Here is a 24,867-nt window from a genome sequence, read left to right on the forward strand (position 1 = left end):
TTACGTTCACAGACTCATAGCCACAAGTAGATTCTAGTTATATTAGCAAAAGATGACTTCTAAATGCTATCCAACCTTTTTTTTTTTTTTGATGTTATGAAACAAGAAAGATGCATATATATATCAAACATTTATGTATAAGCTGCCACAAAGAAGAATCAACAAACCGTAGCTTAAATGAAGCTCTCTGATCTTAGGAAGAAAGGGTGCTTCACTTGCAAGCAAAATAAAATGGAGAAGGAAGAAGTATGTATCTTCTTCTGGAACCCAAATGAAAGAAATCATGGCAGAATTGAGATCTCAATATTGGACACTTCCTTATAGGACTTGGAAAGAAATGTGGAAGATGTACGTAAAAGTGCAGTAATTATTAAGCACAGTTTTTATGTACATTGGAGTTTCAAAGCGGATAAAGACTTGGATCCTGCACAGGGACTAGAGATTAGTGATTTAGGAAAAAAGTCAGTGAAAAAGTCATGCAGGTGCAAAGAGAAGGATCTGTCATAGAATTCCAGAAACAAATTAGAGAAAGTATGAGAAATGCTAATGAAAAATCAGAATTTCCAAATAAGAAAAAATAAAATAGAATACACCTTTTACCTCTGTTAAAAAGCTACTTTGCAAAGCTTTTACATCATCAAGTCCAAGAAGGGTCTGGAGACCCTTTCAGCCTTGAGAAAAGAAGACTAAGAGGGGATCTCATCAATGTGTATAAATACCTGAGGTGTAGGAGACAGAGGGATTTGGCCAACCTCTTTTCAGTGGTTTGTGGGGATAGGACAAGGGGCAATGGCCACAAAATGGAGCACAGGAAGTTCTGCACCAACATGCGAAAGAACTTCTTCACGGTGAGGGTGACGGAGCACTGGGACAGGCTGCCCAGGGAGGTTGTGGAGTCTCCTTCTCTGGAGATATTCAAGGCCCGTCTGGATGCCTACCTGGGCAGCCTGCTCTAAGGAACCTGCTTTGGAAGGGGGTTAGACCCGATGATCTTTCAAGGTCCCTTCCAACCCATTCGATTCTGTGATTCTGTGAAGGGTCAGTTTGAGAAACATATGGGGAATTTTCTATTTAACATAAGTATACTGACAAAAGATGAAACAGAACTTTGTGTGAAATGGTTCTCAGGTAGTTCTGCATTTCAAGAAAGCAATGTTTTGTGCTCTTGCATTATTGGTTGTAGGAACATACCTTTTGTTATCTCAGGTGCCTTTTGTTATCTCATACTCAAAAGGAACATACCTTTTGTTATCTCACACTTTCTCTAAAACAACTGATTTTAGTAAGAGGCATGCAACTGGTTAGTGCTTTTATATATATTAATCAGATTTATGTGTTACTCTTGCTTCCTTCTGGTTGTAAGTAGAAGTCCTATAAGATGTTGTTAAATCCTTCTTCATTTCTCTCTTTTTCTCATGTTTTATTCAGTTATTTCACTGAGGTCACTAAAAAGTTAGTGTCTCTATAAAGTTAGTGTAAGAAAAGAGAAATTTCCTTTCTAAGAGTGGAGCTTAAAGACATCTATAAGTGGTTTTGGAAAGAAGCTTCAAAAGTCTTATTTTTCTGGGGAAAAAAAAGAAAAAAGACAAAAATTCTAGTATTCCATTGCTTACATGCTGATTTTTGTGATTTACACATTATCCATGTTCCACGTTGGGTTCATTCATTTGGGGATTTGAGTTGATTTGGATTTTTTCTTGTACTTCAAAGCCCAACATTTCTGAGCCTACACTCGTAAATTCGAGATGGAATCTTTCTTACGATCAGAACAGATTTTTCTTCCTGAGTTTAGAAAAGTGCTAGATTGGATTGCCTGTATTGGGATGGGGATTTTTTTTTCAATGTTATTCTTTAAGAATATGTTTCACAAATATCTGAGAAACATTAGAGATACAGGTCACCTGTCTTGAGTCATGGGTATGGGCTAGGTGACCTCTTAAGTTTGTTTCCAGCCTTATTTTCTGTAATTCTGTGAATATTTTAATTTAGCCAGCATTTACATGATGGCTAGCAAGCTGGAAGAGAAGGCAACTCAGTGGTCCAGAATACTTCCCTGTGCTGCATAGAGGGTTAAAAAACTTTCAGATGATTAAAGAAAGCAAACCCAAGAGCCAGCATAAGACTCCTTCACCAGGTAGTTTTGTACTCAAGTCTTTAATTTAATGGGCATGTTTTCTTTCTGCCCATCTCGCTGGCAGGGCTGAATTTCAACTACAGTGATCAAAGCTCAGCTGAAAAAACACATTTTGCATAGCTCTTTTTCAAACAAATGCTTTCTCAAGACCTTTTCAGGTGAAAAGATAAGAACTTTATTTACTTTCCATTTCCTCAACGGACAGTGTTATTTGGCTGAATGTCACTGTCTAATCATTTTAAATTACATAATTATGTTAATCCTCTGCAGTGCATGCAATAAATGGAAATAGTAATGACTGGGATGATTCAACTGTAAGTCATTTTCTGGAGAATGAGAGAAGATTAAACAGAAATGTTCTGGCCCTCCTGCTTCTAGAAGTAGAACCATCAAGTGCTGAAATAGTTTTGCCATTTTTGTGTATTATTTCTAGTACTTGACCTCATGGTGCACTGTAAGATGAGAGAGTGGGATCTGCACTCCCTTGACTTAGAGACAAATTGGAAATGTGTAGCCATGGTAATTTTAACTACTTGACACTCCTCCTTTAGAAAGGAGTTCTTTTTAGAATCTTTTTTTCTTTTCAATTTGAGTTTTAACTAACAGACTCTTTGGAAAGAATCAAAAGCTATTTGTTTTTAGTAATGCTTTATTACTTAATATACCAGTTCATAAATTCTCTAAGTGTTAATAATTGCTTTGGAGGTCATCTAATTCCAACTGGTTGTGCCAGCGAAAGTCATGATAGGTTTGACTATAATTCCTCTGCAGTGGAGTTTAATACCAGTGTAGACAAAGGTAAATGAATGATATTCAGCCTGTGTGCATATTGTTGTTTTTCTTGTATTCTTTAGTCTTCCCTTTTCTACTTATTACTTCTCTGTTGACTTATGAATGGGAACTATGAGATGGATGATTTTTCTACCTTTCTTATCTATCAATGCTGTAATCTTCACAGTCTTTCTACAAGAATACAGCATGAAAAAGTAGGACAGCATGAAAAAGGCACAGGGAGCCCTTGAGAGGAAATAGAGATTTAGAAGCATTATATAGCTTTCCCCATTACCAAATGAAAGATCAGTAGATTTGATTTTACTCATGCAAGGTATTGAAATGTTGAACTTCTGCATCTTAGAAATATATTTGTTGCCAAAATCATTGAAGTGAAAGGGAACATTATCTTTGAGATTGTTTGGAAAATTACTGTCAAGAGATTAAGCTTGTTTTTAACTTCAAAATGTTGAAAAAGTGTATCTAATTTCAAAGAAATCAGCAAAGCATGTTAGAAGGAAATTAGGGTGTTCTCTGTTCTTTAATATTATTACACCTTCAAAAAGTTTTATTACATTCTCGGTAGATGACTGGTATTTTAGCCTTTAAAAATCATCCCTTCTGCTCCTGTTGATTTTTTAATGATCATGAGCATTTATCAAGATACATATGAATGTGTTATTCAAATAACTTTTTTACTGTGACAAATCTTCTAAAGTATTGTTGATCTGATCCAGCAATATTTTACGTTATAATAGAATACTTCCATCCATTCATAATCACAGATTCCCACTCAAACTTTGATAGTACTTGTGTATAGTGATTTATGGTTGTGTTTTGAGTATTGTTCCCAGTAACACTAAGAGATTTTTTTGTGGCGTCAAGGGTAAGAAGAAGATAAAGGAAAAGGTAAGAAAGCTTTTTCAATAGGACAAACATTTTTTATCAGTATTTGATTAAATTTTATCAGTATTTGATTAAATTTTATAAACATTTGAATGCATTAATCCTTGAGGCTTTGTGTATTGGAATATCTGCATATAAAAATTCAAAGGTAAATTTACGGTGCCTACATCTTTAATTGAGATTACATTACGGTTGAGTAGTAAAGATGAGATTTTATTTGGTCAGTACACTGGAGAAAACATTATCTTAAAATATCAGGTCATCAAAATGCCATACCTTAGTGGCATAGATGTGAAGTTCCAGAGTTTTAAATTTAGTCTATCAAGAATATAGTCCTAATTATGCTAGCATCTTATAATTTAATGTGGCTCAGATGAATATACTACAATCACTGACTGCATCCTTAAAGACAGCCAACAGATAGTTGTAGTATCTAAGCAAATTTACTAAACCAGATCTTCTTCAGAGGTAGCATCCAGTAACTTTGTGTTTATTCATGCTGTATTCCATATCAAGTTTAACATTCACACTAGATTCTTTGTCATGTAATGAGAGCAAAGACTTGATCATGCCATTATGCAATGCTTTAGCACATTGTTGCAAATTTACTGGACCAAACAACAACAGAAATAAACCCCTGCCCTCCTGCCACAATCTCTCCGACAGTCTAAGATTATTTTTTTTTTTAAGGAGTTCTCCCAAACTACAAGAGGGATAATTGCTTTAAAAGTTTGTGTTCTACCTCTAAGAAATTTGGCTCCTTGCCTATTACATTGAAGGTTTTCATGAGACCTGACACTTATATTTATTTGATTCCAGGTTCAGTTCTTATTTGTAACAAGTTCCAAAGCAAGCTGCTCCTGTGGGTTTTATTGAAGACCATTAAGTAAAAGAAACATTTAGAAAAGTAACTAATTATTTAAGCACCTATTAGAGAGAACAGCTTTACTTGTGGTTATTGTACAGTACACTAATCTTGATAACCATCCTCTGACTACTTCCTATTGTGTATTTAAATGTCTTGAAGGATTCCCCAGTACCTCTAATTTATTATCTCAGATGTTAGAACTCTGATTAAAGTTGTAGAAAGATTTTTTTTACTGACTTACTCCAATGCCAGGCAGAGTAACTTATACTAGTTAAAATCCAGAAAGTACAATGAGGTTTGATATAATTTTCTAATCCAACTTTGGGAGGGCAGAAGCTTGCACTGAAAACTCTACTCAGTATAGCATGAGAGTTGTGGTGGTGGTGTGATGTGATGGTTTGTGTATGTAACCCAAATCTCATAAACATTCCCACTGAAGTAAAATTAGTGCTCCGTTTGCATGGCCCTTTAGGTGTTATGCCTTTCTTTTACATTAAAATGGACTCCCAAGCTTGTTCATCAGTTATTATATGTTTTCACTGGGAGTTTGCTCTAAGCAGTTTTGCGGGTGTGCATCAGAAACACTTCATATTTTGAGGTTCCAAAAGAGTCGGAGAGCTTCAGTCACAGATCTCATGTGTTTGAAAGTTAAGCCCACAGCATGTTAAAATTTCAGAGTATTTGCATTCATTTTGTTTACCTGAGTCAGGTTGATAACCCAGGTTTGGAGCAATAATAAAATTACGATCTTTGAAAAACTAGGACATATTTCTTTCATCCCAGCTACTATCAAAAACTGAAACTTTGGAATTATGGTGAGGGAGATGTATGTACTCAGTGGTGCTTCACCATTTAATTGTTGAAGTCACAAGCACTGGCATGAAGTCAGTTTTAATTAAGATACATTTGTGTAAAGCCAAAAACAAAGTTGAACGATATGGCTATCTAAGCGATCAATGTGAGCAAGAAATATTACATATTTTTCTTAAGTAGTTTGTTGGAGAGAAGGGCTGACAAATCGTTTGTAAAATAAAAAACATAAAGTTGAGAAGATTTCAGTGATAAACATTCCTTAAAAATAAATTCACATTTGTAGTTGTTCTGGGTGATGATAATCACACAGAATAATTAAGGGCCTGAAGGCAGACCATATTTGACCTACATAACTCATCATTCTGTAAGAAAATAGTTATTTTCCATCTTCCAGTTCAGCATAAGTCACCAAGTGCTATAATGAATGCTGATGTTCTTGTACTGTCAACTTCTTCTCTATAACACTTTTCATTTTGCCTTTTTTACCTGGCTTTACCAGTAGAAAAACTTTTCTGTGGGACTTGGCCTGTAAAAAAGCCATCTCTACAGATGCATGTCACTATTCTAGTGCAGAAATGGCCAGCCTCCAGCGTGGTACAACATACACCCTCTTTTCCAATGGACACCAGGACAGAGTCATACATGTTGGAGTCATACATATGGAATGTGTGAAGAAGAAGAACTAGTAGCTATTAATCACATGATGAATTTATGCCAGGTTTTGTAATTGGCAAGGCAGAGCAGTGTAGGGCTCATAAGTAGATTCATGGCCTATCAAAAAGGATTGACTACCCTGTATTACAAAATGAGATGAATATGGGTTTGATAAATAGTGAAAGAAATGAAACATGACTGTCTGGATATCCAGATCTTAAAGGCAAAATAAAAAGCAAAAGGCCCCATGGAAATTATTATTCTTTTCTTTAGATTCAGTGTGTTTCTTGCAATAATACTATATCTAAAAAATAACTAAATTCCATAGCTTTTAAATTGATAGGTTCTTCTTTATATATATATATATACATATATGTATATATGTGTGTATGTATGCTCAGGAAGAGCTTGAACAAGTGCTCCATTTTGAATTGGGGTTGCCTGAAAATTTTTGTGAATACACTTTTGATGGAACAAAGGTATGTAGGTAATACATTTTATCACTTCTTTTTGTCAAAAAAAATCATAATCGAATAACTGAGAAGTACCTATAGACATAATACTGACCAGATGGATTTCTGGTCCTCAAGAAGGGGTCTTCTTATGAGGATTAGAGGCTTTTTTTTTCTTTTTTTTTTCTTTTAAGTCTTATCCTTATTTTGACATGAGTTCATATGTGATTGTAAGTCATTTCAGTCCGTCTGTCTGTGCTTTATCATATCCATATGGAAACTATTTTGCAATTCTCGCATACAAAATCTCTGATAAGTGCAGATAGCATAATTATCATGCAAAAAAAAAAAAAGATGTTTCTGACATAGAGTTAGTAAAGTAATAGAAATAGTGCTTAGAATGACAGAAATTCTATTCCTCTTTGAACTATTCAACAAGTATTTCTGTTCAAAGAAACATTAGTTCATTAGTTTTTTTCAGTGAGGAGTGCTTAACATTCTGCAGCATAATCAGATTCTGCCACAGGACCAGAGGGAAAAGCCAGATGTGTAGCCCCTAATAGCTGGAAAGGAATGAATTATAGATTTATGCTTGTGAGAGTATCTTGTATCATAAAAATCCTGTTGTAGTGCTGTTAAGCTTTAGTATGGAGAGAGACATAAAGCATTTTAAATTCAAAACCGTCAGTTTGTTAAAGACTAAATTAAGTCCTACAATTACCATTCTGTGGGCTTGTGGTTACCACCTCTGTAGGCATCTTGTAATTATTTGCCATTTTCAGGTCATCTTCTATTTGTGTTCATCCTAGATTTTCTTTATTTATTTCCCTGAAAGCAGTGTGCATCTTACTATTGCCTAAATTTAGGAAAGATTGTACGGGTTTCAGAGAAGCAGGAGAAAGGATTTATAAGTGAGTGAAATTCCTTTCAAAACTTATCAATCTGTCATAAGAACCTTATCTTTTCATCATTTATAAGGAAATAGCCTGGAGCTATTGATACCGTGTTTGATAGAAATTCGTGACCATTTTAATTTAAGCCTAACATGGAAAATCTCAAAAGTAGAAGAAATACATTTGCAACAGTTTCTTATGTAAAATCATTCTCCTATCATACATTTCTGTATAATGGTAGTATCTAGTCAGATAGATCCTTCAGCTGTGGAAAGCTGAGGAGAAATGTGGAGTGCAGACTGTTGATATTTATGAGCAAACTAGTTTGTCAAAACACCGTTCCCTGTGTTGAGCAGTACTACTTCCCTCCTTCCCTCCCTCCCTCCCTCCTTTCTTCCCTTTCGTATTTATTCTTTATCTAGTTTTCATCTGGTCTTGCATTTAGCTTTGAAGCGCTATGACACAAAGACAGTCTTTGTGCAAGAAAGCTGTGTTCACAGAGCTAGAGAATGAACAACTAAGTAGTTGAAATGAAGCCTGGTTTCCCATGGTTTGAGTCCTATGGTTCTTTCCATGTTTCTGCAACAAAAACCACAGCTTCCTCTTCACATCCTTCCTATCTTCTCTGACTGATCTGTGGATAAAAATGTATTATAGCTGGTTTGTGTAACTATCATAGGTGATTTAGAGATAGAGTGCACACTGGTCAGGAGGATGACGGCAAAAAAAGATTGTTGAGACTATGCTTTGACCTTTTCCTCAATGGGAGCACTGATTTAGATCTCTTTCTTCTATGAGCCTTTGACATTTATGAAACTCAATGGATTACTCTTCCATTAATGAAATGGGCGAGTAGGATCAAAAGTTAATAGTATATAACTAAGTTGACTTCCTTGGGAGTCAATTCCAGTTACTGCTTATATTCACCTAGAGACCAACAACCAAACACCAAAAGGGAAAAGAAAACAGTACTAAAATATCATGGATTGTGTTCTACAAACCAGTATCGTTTTAGGTATAGAGAAAAGTACAAACTGCAAGGACACTGAAGACCTATGATATGTGATAACAAGAAGAAATTAAGAATGACATTTCTCATGTACGTATGTGCACAAATTATTTGGAGTGTAAAGTGAAGTACTCTGAAGTAAGGAAATTCTAGAATTTTAGTTCTTCTTTTCCATGTAGATGCCAACCATATTATGTTTCAGCCTCTAATTATGTGTTTATGCACTATTTTTACACACAGAGATTTGTTTCCTTCTTTGCAAAGAGCTGAGACTATTCATTTAATAAGCAATTGTTAGATATTTTTTCTCTTCATTGTCCATTGTGTAATAGTACTGTTATTTACTATGTACAGTTCAAACCTCACTCTCAAGGGAGTTACTAATTTCTTTCTAACCTTTCCTATGACTCCCATTACTTACTTTTGAGTACTTCAGAAACAATATTAAGCTTGCATTTACATTATCCTCCTGAAATGCAGCTTTCATCTTCCCATTTCACACATGAAGATGAGGCAGAGAAAGATGTTCAAAGTGTCCACTAAAAGGTCAGTATAGTGAAGAAATACGATGGTAGTCAGTTTAAAGTGCTTGGAACCAGATATTTACAAATTATTAAACATTCTGTAGCATGTGTTCAAGCATATTGCAGCAATGACTCTTCAGCATTTAAGAGAAATTAACTCCAAAGTATTAAGTCTTGAGGAAAAAAAAGGAAATTATTACTCGTTTCCTCATAGTTAAATCCAGAGGAACTGATTTTTCTCCTCATGAACTAACTCTAGGAGTTATAAGATAAAAACCAATAGAGCACACCATGCAAAACCCGTGTGGAAGAAGATTGAGGTCCCGTGGATTCATTGGAGGCTCTCAGCTGAGGTACAAATTGCTGGTATTTAAGCATGATAAGGTGCAAGTTCATGCTTATGCTCTTCAATCCTCTACAGATAGAAAAGTTGGTTCTCTAGTCAGACCACCCTCTGAAAGATAGAAATGCTCTCCTGAGGGTAGATATTCGTTACGGCCTGTAGACTGGATGCTTACTGTTCTTTGATGTCTTAGACAGAGCGCCAAGGTGCTATCATGATTATCTAGCATAAAATACACAGCAAGCCAAGAAAGTTTTTTCTCATGTAATCTTCATTGCGGAGAATGGCTGATGAATCATTTGTAGAGACTTGGGATACAGAGATTGTGTTAGAGCAGTTAGGTTTGCCTAATCACAGTAACCAGTGTTTGATGTTTCCATGAGAGAGTCCTCCATTAACTGCAGCTGAACTTGGCTGAGTGGGAAATTAAAAAAGGAGACTCAGATTTCAAGACACTCCCTCAGGTGCTCAAAAGTATGCTAACTGGTACTGTGGGAGACCTCCTAACACAACTAAGGATATTTAAAGGAAAGAGGCCATAACAATATGAAAAGGAAACCCTTATATTGTCACTGAACCCACAAAGTTGGTCAAGATCGGTCATGCTTTATTAGCTGTTAGATGTCAGACTTGCATGAAATGCTCCTTTTCACAGAGGACTGATTCCAGCTGTGCTTGCTGTACATCTACAGTCTCAGCAACTGCAAGTATTTAATACTGGGTGGAAAAGTCCATGAAAATTAATGCAGGAGAATTTGTCAGGAGACTAAATATTAGGGCATATAAGAAAATGGATTTAAATCTTAGGCTTCACAGAGATAAAAGGATTTAGAGGCTACACTGGCTTCTGTTGACAACTGGAATCTAAGACAGGAGTTGTAGAGACCCATATAGCTGACTTCCGTTACAGCTCTAGACACGTTTTAGTCTTTGTTTCTCTACCTGTAAAATGAGGGAGGCATATAGAACCCACAGCTACATCCTGGTATAGAATTTGAAACTCTGGAAACTAATATAATTCCTAAATATTATTATTGCTCATCTCCTACTATGTTTATTATCCATGAGGCTGGAGTGTAAGAAGGGATGTGTAAGAAGGATTGTCTTTTAATACAATGTTGAAGCCTCCTTGGAATGCTCTGTTTGTAATACTTGGTCCTACAGGAATAGGTAAAAACACCATAAATTCAGGATTCTGACATACTCTAGGATTAAGAGGAAGGCTTTAGTCAAGAACATGTACATATATCAGTTTATTCTACTCTATGCCATATGAAAGATCTTTTGTAAACTCTTCCTGATTTTGAGAGCATGTCCCTTGAGATATTTCTTGAATATTTATCACAGTGCTCTTTGCAAATAACAGTTGTTGGAATGATTTCCAGTATTTTACACCTTCTACTATTTAGGAGTATAGAATTCCTCTTAAAATGGGTGTTTTAATATATGATCATAGAGTTCACTTCCAAGTAAAAGCAGTATTACTCATTTCGCTGTTGATACGTGAATATCATTCGGTTATATTGGTTGTTGTTGTGGCATTAATATATATTTTCAGATCCAGCTGTTCATTTTACTAGGATATTCTTTCTGATGGAAACCTTTTGTTTCTTTGCCTGTAGCTATTGTTGACCTCCATATAATTGTCATTGTTATTTCAAGGCTTAAAAGGAAAGCAAAAAGGTGATGGTCTCTAAAGGCTTATGCTATAAGAAGTATATCATACTTCATTTAATAATCTCATTTGTAGTGGAATCTATATATAACATTCACATACTGCTAATTTGTTGTCATTCTATTGTCGTCAAACAAAATATACCAACAAAATCATTGCATTGTAGACATAACCTTAAAATATTAAAATATATGTATATTTATATCTGTATGATCCTTTAACGAACAACATGCACTAAGACAGGCCATGGTACGCTCACTGACTTTGGAAAAATGGTATCCACTGTTATTACAAGTAAATGTACATTCTGTAATTCACTGTAATGTATTTTCAAAGCCATGAATCCTTTGCTGGTGATCTCTAGGAAGCAGATTTGTCTGTTAGCCAACTAATTACCAGATAAGTGCCCAGAGCAAGCACCTGCCATCTCCTTTATAAAACTGTGCTATGCACAGGGAAATAAATAGTGACAGATCCCCTTCCTAAATTTGTCCACATTGTGCTCCTAGATTCATTCTTCATTTCATTACTTGGATGACTGTGATTTTTGAATCACAAAAGTCTTACGCTTAAAAGCTCCCTCAGTTCTCTTGTGGTTGCAAATCCTAACTGGAATGCCAGCTTGCATGTCACTTTTTTCCTGTGATGTGAGGTCCTTGGTGTAGTGATTGACACTCACACACCTTGTTAAGAAAAAAGCTCAGAATCCAGACGTCACACTGACTGTTCTTCAAAATGTTTCTTCTGATTGCGAATGACAGGTTATTTTGAAAATGCATGCTTTGTATAGTAGGAGGATACTGTGTCACTAAGTTTAATAGTAGCACAAAAAATTAATATGTAAAAAAGAGTCAACTCCTGGCTGGAAGGATTTATAGATACCTATAAAGAGACAAGCTAAAACAAGTGAGTATAATGCAAAGCAGCACAAGAGTGTGTTTTAAATGTTTTAGAGGTGTTTTTGGCTTGTCTCTCCTTAGTTGTTTGTTATTACTCTTTTTGTTTCTTTTGTTAGTTGATTTTTTGGTTGTTTCCTTCTTCCTCAGAGTGCACATCACAAAGGAAATCATTTAATAAACCCCAGCTACATAGCCTTCTCTCTAGCTTTTAACTACATTTTGAGTTTTGAGGGTTCATTGAGGGAATACTAATCCTTAAAGACTGCTGATGAAAAAGAAGTAGGAATTGGACTCAGTGATCCTTGTGCGTCCCTTCCCACTCAGGATAGTCTATGATTCTGTGATTCTACGGGTAAGAACCTTACCCTTAGGTAAGAACATGGAAAAGAGCAAAGAGATGTCTGCCATGTGAAAGTACCAGCGCAGCCTTACAGTAACGGTGAGTTCAAGTGCAGTAACTTATAGAGGAAGAGTTGATTTCTTTTAGACTCTCACATGGGAATGTGGGAATGTTAAAGTTTGAATTAATTGTTACTGCAGGAGGAAGATGTTCTAGAGGTGTGTCTCTGTGACTTGGACAGAAAATCATGATACAAGATATCATTCCAAATTTGTATTCCTATTGATGTTTCTGTTTGTTTTTTTTTCTGTTTGTTTGTTTGTTTTCTTTTGTTTTGTTTTATTATTAGGAGGGCCTATATGGTCAGATGATGCAGGAAGGAAGTGGGGAAAAGTAGAAAGAAAACAGGGCAGATAGGAGATTGTAGTGGTGATCAAGCTGAGAAATGGGAAAGGTATTTCTGCTGTGCTGACCAAAGGAACCAGACAGATCATGGAAGTGTTACTGGGAAAGAAACAAGATTCTGATGACTTGCTATGCAGGCCAGGGAAGGGCCATAGTTAAAGTTGATCACCATAGGGAATGACAAACCTGGAACAAACTGTCAGATGTAATGAAGATGAGCTTCAAGTCAGTCTCTGCATATCCTCCCATTATTAAATGTATTACACAGAATCACAGAATGTTAGGGGTTGGAAGGGACCTTGAAAGATCATCTAGTCCAGTCCCCTTGCCGGAGCAGGAATACCTAGATCACATCACACAGGAACGCGTCCAGGTGGGTATTTTAAGTTCTAATTTGACCATGGTTCATCTGCTAAGGAGCACTGTTGACCTGACTTGATAGGGCCATGTGTAATGATCTTGATGTAAATATTGTATTGATAACTGGAATGAGTTCAGCATGAGGTCATCAGGATGGTCAGGGGCTGGAGTACTTGGCTTGTGAGGAGAGGCTGATGGACAAGACTTGTTCAAGACTGAAGAAGGGGTGTCTTCAGGAGAACTTAGCAGAAGCCTCCCAGTGCCTATGGGAAGATTACTGAGAGGACAGAACCATGTGCTTCACAGTGGTGAATGTGGGAGGATGAGAGATAATGGGCATAAGTTGAAATAAGAGGTTCAGACTGGATATAAGGAGAAATGTTCAACTGCTAGACTGTCTTCATGGGAAAAACAACAGCCCAGAGATGTAATTTAGTCTCTGTCCTTGAAGGTTTTCAAGGCCCAACTGGTTAAAGCCCTGAGCTGACTGGGCCATACCTGACCCTTCTTTGAGCAGGAGGCTGGACTAGATGCAGTCAGAATTATTCTAGCATCCTATGACAGACTGTAAAGCAGTTTTAGTGACTAGTGACATCTATTTAATGCTGTGATTAATTTATTATCCTGCTATGATATTGGTGATAATGATTTGGGGATATCAGATGAAGAATCCTAATTATCACTAAAACTCCAACTCTTTACTGAGAAATTGATATTAAATGTGTATTTATCCTTTAGTTCAGGTCTATTCTCTCCATAATATATTAAAGTACATGATCATTTGCCATGCACGCACTCACACACACATATATGCACACAAAAATAAGAAACAATATTACATTTGCAAAAGTGACTGGTTTCTTTAATTATTTTTTCAAGATTTCCTATTTCTTAAAATGAATAAGTAAATTCCATGTGTATTTTGGAATCAGTGAGTTCCTAGGAATGGTATAAGAGGTGATAACATCAGATGCAAGCATGCTTGTAGATGACATTTTCTCTTAACAACTTAGTGCTGTGCATTTATTGGGATACATGGTGGCAGGGATGTTTCTTATCGGAATTACTGTGTAATTCCATTAGAAGAAAATATTTTGTCTGCCATTTATTTTCTGCTTTGAGATCAACGCTCCACATTTGCAAAAAGAGGCTGCTAGAATTTAGTAAGTAATAAATCAAAAGAACTCTTAATACCTACAGAACTAACTGTGTCTTCCGGACCTGTTCAATAAAATTTAACTTAGATATTTTTCCAATGTGTAATCTGTGTGACCTGCAGTATCTGTTTGTTTTTTCAATATGAAAAATGCCTTCCAAGTGTAATAGCCCAGAGTTTCAAATGGCACAGTAGGATATGTAATGCATATTTTAACATGTTTTCTTCTAATTTGTCGCACATGCTTGTTGTGCATGATTATATAAAAGTCCATATTTTTAAACCCAGTGGTGTAAGTGTATAAGATGTATTTGGTTGGGCTAAAAAATTCAAAAGTCTAATTTATCTTGAGATATGCTTAGTCAAGTAGTTTTTCATAGCAGTTAGCTAACACTTCAAGCTCTAACAGTGCCCCTGAGCCATAAAACAAATTTGCATGTAAGAAATGTTTTGAATCTATTAAAACAGCTCAGAGCTAAAGAGTTGCTATCATGTCTTTGTTGACTAACATGAAGCGAGATCCTACAAAAAGCTAGGCTGTGATCGACAGATGCCAAATCTTAGGTTTTGATGTGATTATATATTTCTTTCATGCATAGCAGTTTAAGTCTGGGACAGGAGTTTCAGAAAGACAGCAATCAATGGGTCTCTGCAAGACTACACAAAATATATAACTCCTGGCAGTCGTCAAGGCAGAATTATTCAAAAAATAATCTGAAATGCATTTGATCATGCACTAGATGGTTTAATAATTTATATTATACTTTATTAGCAAAGTCTTGTGTTTACTTAGTGGCTGCCAAAACAAGATGAAAGGCTCCCTCCATGGAAATACAAGATGCTTAGCTCAAAGTGTCACCTTTGCATTTCAGTTTGATAATTACTTCTCTTCCCCCCATTTTGATTAACAGTATGGAGGTTTAAATCTTAGAGTACCTTTTCCTTCATTGTGATCCTTTCTAGTGAGAGAAGTGTTCTTTATGAATAACAAGTCTACCCAAGAGTTTATGGCTGAGCAAGGATTAAATTAGTATGAATAAATATTTCTGGAAGCTTCTTTAATATTTCCTCCAAGTTTTTTTCAGATAAAAAAGAGTCTTTGGATTTAGTTCTAAATTCCACTGAACTGAATCATTATGCTAATCTTCCCAAGTCTTGCAGCTACAAAAGTGTTTGTGAGCTCAGGTAATGAAACTGTTGCACTCTTACTACTGCTTCTGTATGATAAATATTACCAGCATTATCAGTTCAGAATGTTGCAGAAAGAAGATTCTTTGAAAAGCAAATACAATACAAACATTTCATCTAGAGATACAAATAAGGGCCTTACAGAATTAATGCTTTGATAAAGTCAGAGCACAGAGGGAGTGGACCAGAGTAACCGCCAGTTCAACAAATGAGATCTGTGCCTCCACCCAAACTTTTTTACATCAACGATGCATAAAAGAGCTCTCATGAAGTTGCTTTTATGAAAGATGTTCTGCAGGTGCCTTGAATAATTCTTCAAGGCACATTAGATGGAGAATTTTAGGGGAAGAAAAATTATAGGACGATCTCAGAATATAGTGCTTCAGTAGTGCAAACACTGAAGGTGATATAACAGTCCAGAGAAGCTACTGTAATTTGTCTTGTCTATCCTAGAATGCAGGGTTTTAGTTTTGGTTTACATAACACCATACTCTCACCTCCTTCTCTATGCATGCAACATATACTACAACTTATACTGTATTTTTTACCTGGAAACCACTTCCTCAAATGGAGCCTATAACAAGACTTTCTGCCCAAATAAAAATGTATATGCAATGTTTTCCACTAGCACACCTGATAATGTGATAGTTATATGCTAGTAAGAACAGATTATATTCTAGACAGGCTGTTCAGTGTTTTACAGACTGCAGTGAGGGCCACTCCAGCCCTTTGCTCAGGCTTGAGAGAGTGCAAGAATTGCACTCTCAGTTCAGTTTAGCCCAGCTGTTTTTCTTCCCTTTGAGAGTTCTGTGCCGTGTCTTATGGAGCTGCAGAGCAGACTCTTGGGAAAAGGAATCTACCTGCAGGCATCTCTGAGAGATTATCATGGTTTTAAAAGCTGTTGTACAAATTGCAGGGTGGACAAAAGACTGACATTTTCTAAAGGAGCCTTTCAGCTATAGGGAACCAGATGTAACCTTTTCACAGTGCATCTTCTGTGATGATAATGACAGAAATTTTCAAGGACGGGAGTGGTATTGTCAGTTTTGCAAGACAGAGTATTGGGGCAAACTAGAAATTAGTTCTTGGGACATAAGGATTAGATGAAAATATTTGTTACTTCCATTGGAAAAAAAAAAAAACATATTTGATAGGATCATCTGAAGAGTTGCACAATATCAAATAGAAATGCAGTAGTGTTTTAAGTGATAAACTGTGAAGTACGTCTTAAAGAAAAGGGTCACTTTAGTTTGCAAATTGTGATCTTTTTGTCCATGTAAAATATCTTAATCCATTATAAAATTAGTAAAGAATTCAGGTTAGCAATGTAATAGGAGTAACATTTCATGTAAAAACCTTAATATGCATCTATTGAAATAAAAACTTCTGGTTTAAACTGTGTGTCAGTCTCTTACAGGATCCGAGATACTGTGCAAATCCAAGAATTTTGTGCAAACATTTTAGAAAATGTGACTGCCAGTAGAAATAAATGCATCAGAGTTCAAAATGCAAGGTAGAAGGAAGGAAAACAAAGGCACAGTAAAACTGTGAGAATTGTACTTCCAGCCCAGTTAAGTTTCAATATAGGTAAAATACTGTAAGAGAAACTCTCATATACAGAAAGAAAACTTTTTTAAAAAAAGGAATAGGTTTAGTGTGCCAGTATGATCATCCTATTTATGACAAATATGGTAAAGTAAGGAAGAAAACAGTGCTCACAACTTTACACACTGCATTACTCTCATGAAGTAGCACTGGGGACAATGGGCAGTGAGGACAGTAGGGTTCACCACCACTGGAACTTTGTAAACTTTGCTAAAATCTCTTTTATCATTCTGTCCTAGTACCACAATGCAGTACTATATAATAGTACTTTTTGCATAATATGTAATAGTACTTTTTGCATAATGCAATAGAGGTTTATAAGAACAATATAACAGAAAACAAGAGCAGTATGAGCTATTCCTCCTCAAAATAATTCTAACAAGATGAAATTATTTCATTTTATATTGGAAACCAGAAAAACTGCAAAACAAAAATGAAGTGCCCATGAAATCACTACTGCGCAAGGACATGAACATATGCATGAAACACAAATATTTTTAACTGTTAGTGAAACAAATAAATATAAGAAGAAGAAAAGTCAAGTCCTTCAAAACTTGTTAAAAGTTGTAGCTTGTGTTTGGGATGTTTTCCTGCCTATCCCCGGTCTTACAGAGATGGGTATGTAGGAAATCAGGCTGAGCATGAAGGGGAGCATGGAGGAGGAAGTTTCAAAGTACCAAGATACTGGCCATTTTATCTGTTTTGTGACAGTATCTAGTTTTGTACAAATAAATGTTCAAGCCTTACTAATTATCAAACTGTTTAGAAATATTCAATCGGGAGTTTGGAGTCTGACTGTAATCAGCCAAATTGACCCAAACCCCAGAAGGCAAAGGCAGGGACTGGGAGAATGAAGAGCCACCCACTGTAGGAGAAGATCAGGTTTGAGACCATCTGAGGAACCTGAAGGTGCACAAGTCCATGGGACCTGGTGAAATGCATCTGTGGGTCCTGAGGGAATTTGAGGATGTAATTGCTAAGCCATTCTTCGTCATATTTGATAATCTTCTGGGTGCAGTACATATAAGAAGCCATCCTCCTTCCATAGGTCATTTATTCAGGAACCTTCCACCTGTATGAGTTGTGACCTAAACCAACAGTACCTCAGATGTTAGAACAGCACTTACATCAGCCCCTTTGATGCTTGCTTACCTAACCAATAGTAATCATTAGTTTTCTTCTGCAATTACTATAATAATTCCTGAAATGGAGAATGGGAGACAGTTACATACAGTTTGACTGGTGCTCTCCCACTTTCATGGGCAAGCACATCTTGGAGCTGTGATATTTCTTTGAGTTTGTCCAGAAATATGTTCAGTCAAAAAGGGAGTCAAGCATCTGGTCTATGCTTTCATGTGACTCTTTTTCAGCTGCTTGGAAATACGAGATTATCCAGATAGGTACTTTTTGTGTGCCTGGCTTATTTTCTACCAAATGCAAAGGAAAAATAAATGGATTCATCAAAATCCTTTTCTACCTGGAAAAAAAAAATCAAACCAATTAAAAAACAGGCTGAGTTCAGCTGAATTCCTAGGAGATTATTGAAATAGAAGGAGGAAGAAAGAAATGTTGCAAGATCATCCCACCTTTCTTTAATTACACCTTTTACTTTCTTTTCTACTTACATTTCTTGTAAATGTCATTAGATTACATTTTTAAGAAATGCTTTCATTTTTGAGTATCTACATGGCTAGTGTGCTGAACTGAACAAGGTTGCAAGACAGAAGAGTTTATTCTTTCCATTTGGATTTTAAACTGAAAGAGTGGCTCTAACTTGTGCTGCAGTTAAAAGTCCTCATGTTCTGGAGGATCTTAGTACTTGCAGTCAGGTCGAGAATGGTAATGGCAGGCACAGCAGGGAACTCGGATGCAATATGCTGAATGAGAAGGTGAGTGTTTTAGCACAGCTGCCTCCTGAGGGTCAGGGGAAAGGAAAAGCCCTGTGGGAGGATTTTCAAGCACCACTGAGCTGGCACACCAGGAGATGATGATTGACTTCAGAAGAGCCCTGCTGTGCAAAGGATTGTTGTGTTGTGGTCCCCTTTATCGCTAGTTAGAAATTTCTTTTGAAGAGACCAAACGTAGGAGAGTAGTGAGTTAGCAGCAAAACAAACAAAAAAAATAATCCTTGAACAACTCTTTGATGACATTGAGTACTGGATATTTGTTTCTGTTGCTAATGGTTTCATTGATTTGGCAGTTAATTTTGTTAGAAAGATTGACTTTGTATGGCACTGGTAAGAATTCTGTATAAAAAACAGATGACCTGATGCTGATGCAGTGCAAATTGAATTTTTTTGCCTTGAAAGGGGATGGCATTTTGAACTTCAGTGAAAAGGGGAGATTTTATTTGTATCTGATATGTACAATCAGAAATACATAGCACGGTTTCATCTTAATACATGCATTTCTTCACAGGAGTTCAGGCATACACCACGGAATGGCACAAACTGGAAAGCACATCCTTCTGCTGAGATCCCAGTGAAAACGTCTTTCAGCCCCTGGATGCCTTCGCAGCTCCCATGGCAACAAGAAGGAAGCGGACTGAAGATACTGTCTGTCAGCCTGGCTTTACTGGCAGTTCTTGTCATGGTGTACTATGGAGGGATGAAAACAGAACTGTGAACTGAATGAAGCTTTTAGGAAAACATGAAATTGCTGTTTAAAATCTTCAAAAGAAACGCTTTTACCAACTTATCTCTCTCTCTTAAAAAAAAAAAAAAAGATATAAATTGGGCAATAATTTGTACTCATGCTATGCCTTTCCTGTTATTCATAGGAGAGAATGCTAATAAGCTCTAGGAAGATGTACCTGCCAAAGTTTGAGAACTTTTTTTGGCGAAACAGTTCGTTGCATCTGTCCTCCTCTTCTTTTTTTTTCTAAAACAATGCAATGTTTGCATTGCTTACTCTATTTATTACTGCTCTGGCAGGTAAAATTTTATACAGGAAACTCCTGAAGCTTATAAGAAATCTTTTCATTGAATATTGTTGGTAATCTTTTATGGGCAGAACATTTATAACTTTCTTAAAGATTTTGCTTAATGCAGTGTGATGGTTTGATGTGTGTCTTTTTACATTACAATCAAACACTGCCGGGCCATTAAAGTTTGTCATTTGTTGCTATTGATTTTGCTGTCATGTCTGAAAGAATTTTTGGCCTGCCATCTTGCCTCTGTCAACTTCAGAATGAGTTACTAAGCTTTGTTAATACAACAAGAATTATTTTTTTACATACAGATAGTTTTAAAGTTATTTTTATTATCATTGAATGGGAAGATGGGATTCTAGTGGTAGAGTTCTAAAGGATGGATTTAATAGTCTCCACAGACTTAGTATAATGCTCAGATTCACCAAATGTGAATCTCATATTAGCTGTATATTGGATCATACTGTAAGACAGTACAGCTCTGATGGTGGGGAGGCTACGCTTTGCACACTCCGAATTTCTAATTAATGACATTAATACATGACATCGTTCGTTTGTTCATGTCTTGTCACCTTTGTGGATCTTCCTCCAAACTTCCACTTGCAAAGTCTGTTTTAAATCTTAAAAACAGGAACTGTCTTTTTTTTTTAGTATGTTTATGTAGTATCCAGCACAGACTGAGCTGGGCTCCAAACATGGCTGTACAGTGCAGATGAATAATCCCCTAGGAAGAATGCTTTGTACTTTTTAAGTTGAGGATTTATCACAGTTACAGGCAAATTAATCAAGAAGTTCCACCATGATGTTCCCAGTACAGTCTGTAAATTATATCAACAAATAATGATCGTCTTCAGGAAATTAGGTGTGTATTGACTTGAATATTATATTTCTTATTGCAACCACTGAAGGTCATGAGCCAAAACTCAAAAATTTTGAGATTTAAGAAAAAGCAAACAACAACAGCAACAACAAAAACTGTGCTCTTGTTTTGCTTGTCTTTCCAGATTTTTCTCTACAACCAGGAATATGTAACGATCAATAATTTACATTTTTAACAAATCTGAAATTCTATCAAAAAAAAACAAAAAAAAAGCAAAACAAAAAACCACTTGACTCCAGGTGCTGAAATTTGCAGGAAAGTGCCAAGTATCACAAGATTCTCAGGAAAATAATGAGTTGACAAAATCATTATAACTGAGCCAATTTTTTGCATTTGATGGGAATAAAGTATGCAGATATGTGCTATGCCTCTAGCACCCTTGCTGTCAGCCACTCTAGCTTATTTAATTGTAGCAATTACAGATTCATTGCATCAGCTGTTACAGAGATTTACAAAGCTTGTGATTTAGATTCTGTGCATAACTGGTTTTAATGGAAGTGGTGTATTTTCTTAGAAATAATGCAATGTGTGGAAGAGGGTGCAGAAGACTTTGTAAATGACATTGTCCACAGATGCAATATATTCTTAAACTGAGCTTTCCTCTGATAAGTAGGAAGTGTTGTTTATCAAGTGTTTTATTACCCTCCTTTTAATTTTGAGAGGGCCTGTTGACACGTTGTATTGTAAAGCAATAGAGTGTTTTTCATTTGTTTGTATTTGTTTACAACTGAAACTTTCAAAGCCACTGAGCTGAACAAGTTGGTTCTGATCAGACAGCTCATCTGAACCTTCAGGCAAAACCCAAATTGTGCTCTGGTTGAAGCTACCATTGAAGGCCACCGGGAAACCTTAGTGAGTGGAAAACAAAGTGGCTGTATCTCCTTTATGGAACACGTTGACCTGAACCCATTTGATCTGTGTTTTTTGCTCGCATTTGGCTCCCTGAATGCTTCTAAGTGCCTTGCCAGGTGGCATTTTTAATTTTTACATCAGCGTTATGTTTGAGATCTACTTCTACCATGTATTCTCTCCTTACAAGCCATAAGGGTGGGTGAGAAACCTACTGCACTCCAAATTAGCGAGGACATTGCAGGAGAGTTTTCCTGACAGTCGATTGATGTCACTCTACCAGATGCATAAACATGTTTGTCACTAGAGAGTGTGTCTGGCTAATAAGCAATCTACATTCAATGCCCTTTTTTGTTGTCATTTGTTTTTTTTTTTATTTGTTTGTTTGTTTGTTTTTTTAGCAGAAAATGTTTCCTTTTGGTACTAAGGAAGCCTCGACTGTTTCTCTTTCTGTCTCATAGCATTGAGTTCCCTTTGGCTGTTTTCAGTGAGGAATCTTGTAAACCACAAGACTTGGACAGCAAAGACATCTTAAATCTCTTCTGAACAACATTAAGTGCATTAAGATTTGTCATTTAATCTTTGCATTGTAGTTTTCAGTTAATAGTATACTTGCTTAGTAAATGAGTGTGAAATAAAATGTGTTTTACGTAAAGCTCGTTCTATAAAGCAAGAAAGAGAAAAGAGAAGGTACCTTTTGAGGAGAGTTCATCCACCCCTGTCACATCATTGCCTGCACATCTCTGAACATCTGACAGCTTCTGTTAATTTAGTTTCGCTCCCCAGTTCAACTTCCCATATGGAAAGCTGGAGTGATTTTTGAATAACAGCAAGTAATATTTGAGGTGGCAGCAACTGGCAACTCTGACATGGAGCTTGGCTGCGGCCATTACCCAGAATCCGCCCGCTCTTCTTGAGAAGCAATTACAATTTCACAGGTTGGAATTAAAACTCCCTGCGGTATGCAAGAGAGTAACTGAAACTGTCAAAGTGATTTCAAGCTGCTAATCTCTTGCTGCTCAAAGAGTGAAAATAGAGCCCCTCTTACCCAGGCACAGATCTGACAACTTAAAAACTCCAGCCTTCCTCTATGTTTAAATACATATGGAGAGTGGCTTGATCAGCTTGCAGAGGATATCTGTAAAGATGTTATGTCTATGAACATTTGTGTGTTAATAACAAGTCTATCTTTTATAACTGCAAGATGTGAGTAACTTCAGGGACTAAGACAAATATAAAAGAAGAGATCTGAAAATCTGAAGGAGCAAATAGGCGTGTGCCTGTCTGTGTGAGGTTTATTAAATTCTTTATATATTGAACGTGCAGTACTTTTGCTGGAAAAATGGCTTGCAACATTTCTGAGTTTTATTTTCACATATTACTTATATTCCATGTTTTATTTTGAATGAACTTTGTTTTATTGTAAAGATAGAAACAAAGAGCATTTAGAAATCACAAACAGAGGGGAAAAAATGAAAAGCTGTAACGCCTTTGTAAAGCTAGGATGCAAAATGAAAAATATTAGTGTGAAAGCTGCAAAGCAGGTTTGAACCAGGAGACAGCCCACAGAGCTGAGGACTGGCTGCAAAACACCATTTGACTTGCTCAGAGGCAGGGTTCATCCACTAGATAATAACTAGATAATTAATGTTAAGATGATTGCTGGAAAACACTTGTGCAAGTATCATTAAATGTCTTTTAGTTGCATATTTCATTCATGCAGGCTTATACTTAGTATTGAAGTGAATCTTTTTGTTGTTGTTGTTTAAAATAAATAAATATGCTTCAGTAGCTGTTGGAGGGGAGAAGAACTATGAATAGTCCTATTTAAAGAAGAATAGTACCAGAAAAAAGTCATAACAAATAATCATGTCCCTGCACCTGCTGGTATACTGTCTGTTAACTCCCACTTAGGAAGCTGTTTTGGGTTTGGATCATTTATGTTGTAGGTCTATTTCACTGTGCTGTGTTGTGACAAGCTGGGTGTTTGAAAAGTCACGAACGTGCTTGTGTTCCAGTCAAAAAGCTAATCAAGCTGATGGCAGAAAAGATCCTCAGATCTCTTTGTTCCTCTGTTCCACACCCTCTTGTAGGCCTTTTCACCATCTGTGCACAGACTTCTCTCCGTTCCCTTAAACACTATGCTCATTCAAATTTCCTTTATCAATGTCAGATGCTAAAAGAACAATTAGATAATGTGCTTAACTTTCCATGTGGTCCTGTTGGGAAAGGAAGGTAAGAAATAGGAAGGTGAGGATACGTGGTCCAGTGGTGAAGGTGTTGTGATGATCAAAGAGCTTGAGGTATTCTTGTGTAAGAGTGTGGGAGCTACATCATCACCTAAAACTGATCATAGTATCTGTCTTGTGCATCCTTCTCTTTCTGTACCTGTAATGATTAGTTGGTCTCTCTTGCATTACCTCAGAGTAAACTGCATTTTGTATGTAACGCTAGAAAAACCCAGAGTGACTAAAATACATGATTGAGGGCAGACTGAAGTACAGCAGGAATGTAGACAGAGATGCGCAGGTACATGCAGTCCCCCAAAACAAGGAGCCAGTGCAGCATCATACACCTCTTTTTGTCATATGGCTTCATCTTGTATTTGCAGCTGAACTTTTTCATGGAGTCTTCATTATTAACATGCTAATTAGGGATATCAGAATCCCCCCATGTGCAGAGAGCTAACATTGAATAGGAAAGGAGACGAGAAGGGGGGTGGGGGGGAGGGTGAAGAGAGAGAGAGAGGGAGAATTAAATATTTAAAAAAAAAAAAAAGGCTCTGGACTTGTTATGTTTAAGATCAAGAGGGTATTATTTAGTAGTAGCATCACCAGAAAAACGCATTAGCAGTACAGAATGGAACTAAATATTGCATACAGTCTTGCTAATGCTCTTCTTTGCACCTTTTTCTTCCGTTTTCTGAATACTTACTCTCCATTCCAAGGTTCTGAGATGAAGATTCCTCTGGCAAGACCTAACCAGATCAAGGGGAAAAATCTGCTTTCTGTTGGTAGTGATTTAGCATTTATTTCACTGAGTAGGGAGAGGCGGGGTATGTGAATTAGTTCCCACAAATTGAGAAAGGCTAATATTTTAGCATCTTCTTGGCAAAGTTTTTTTTGTGTGTGGACTATTTAGTAATGATAGCAGATAGCATTCTTGAAAAGCAGTGTTAATGTGACATTTTATGGAGTACAATCTGCTTTGGATG

At 36.4% G+C, this 24,867-nt stretch overlaps 1 protein-coding gene across 2 annotated transcripts in view; it reads left to right on the forward strand.

Annotated features, from left to right (window-relative positions):
- CDKAL1 (CDKAL1 threonylcarbamoyladenosine tRNA methylthiotransferase) overlaps nucleotides 1–20,123 on the forward strand; it is a 438,076-nt gene extending 417,953 nt beyond the window's left edge. For both annotated transcript variants that reach the window (XM_080578147.1, XM_080578148.1), the window contains one exon: nucleotides 19,414–20,123. In XM_080578147.1, coding sequence (XP_080434273.1) covers nucleotides 19,414–19,620 — 207 coding nt within the window. In that variant the 3' untranslated portion in view covers nucleotides 19,621–20,123. The remainder of the gene's footprint in view (nucleotides 1–19,413) is intronic.
- Nucleotides 20,124–24,867: the final 4,744 nt, after the last annotated feature.

Source organism: Anser brachyrhynchus (genome assembly GCF_964034855.1).
Source record: "Anser brachyrhynchus genome assembly, chromosome: 2".
Lineage (NCBI taxonomy): Eukaryota > Metazoa > Chordata > Aves > Anseriformes > Anatidae > Anser > Anser brachyrhynchus.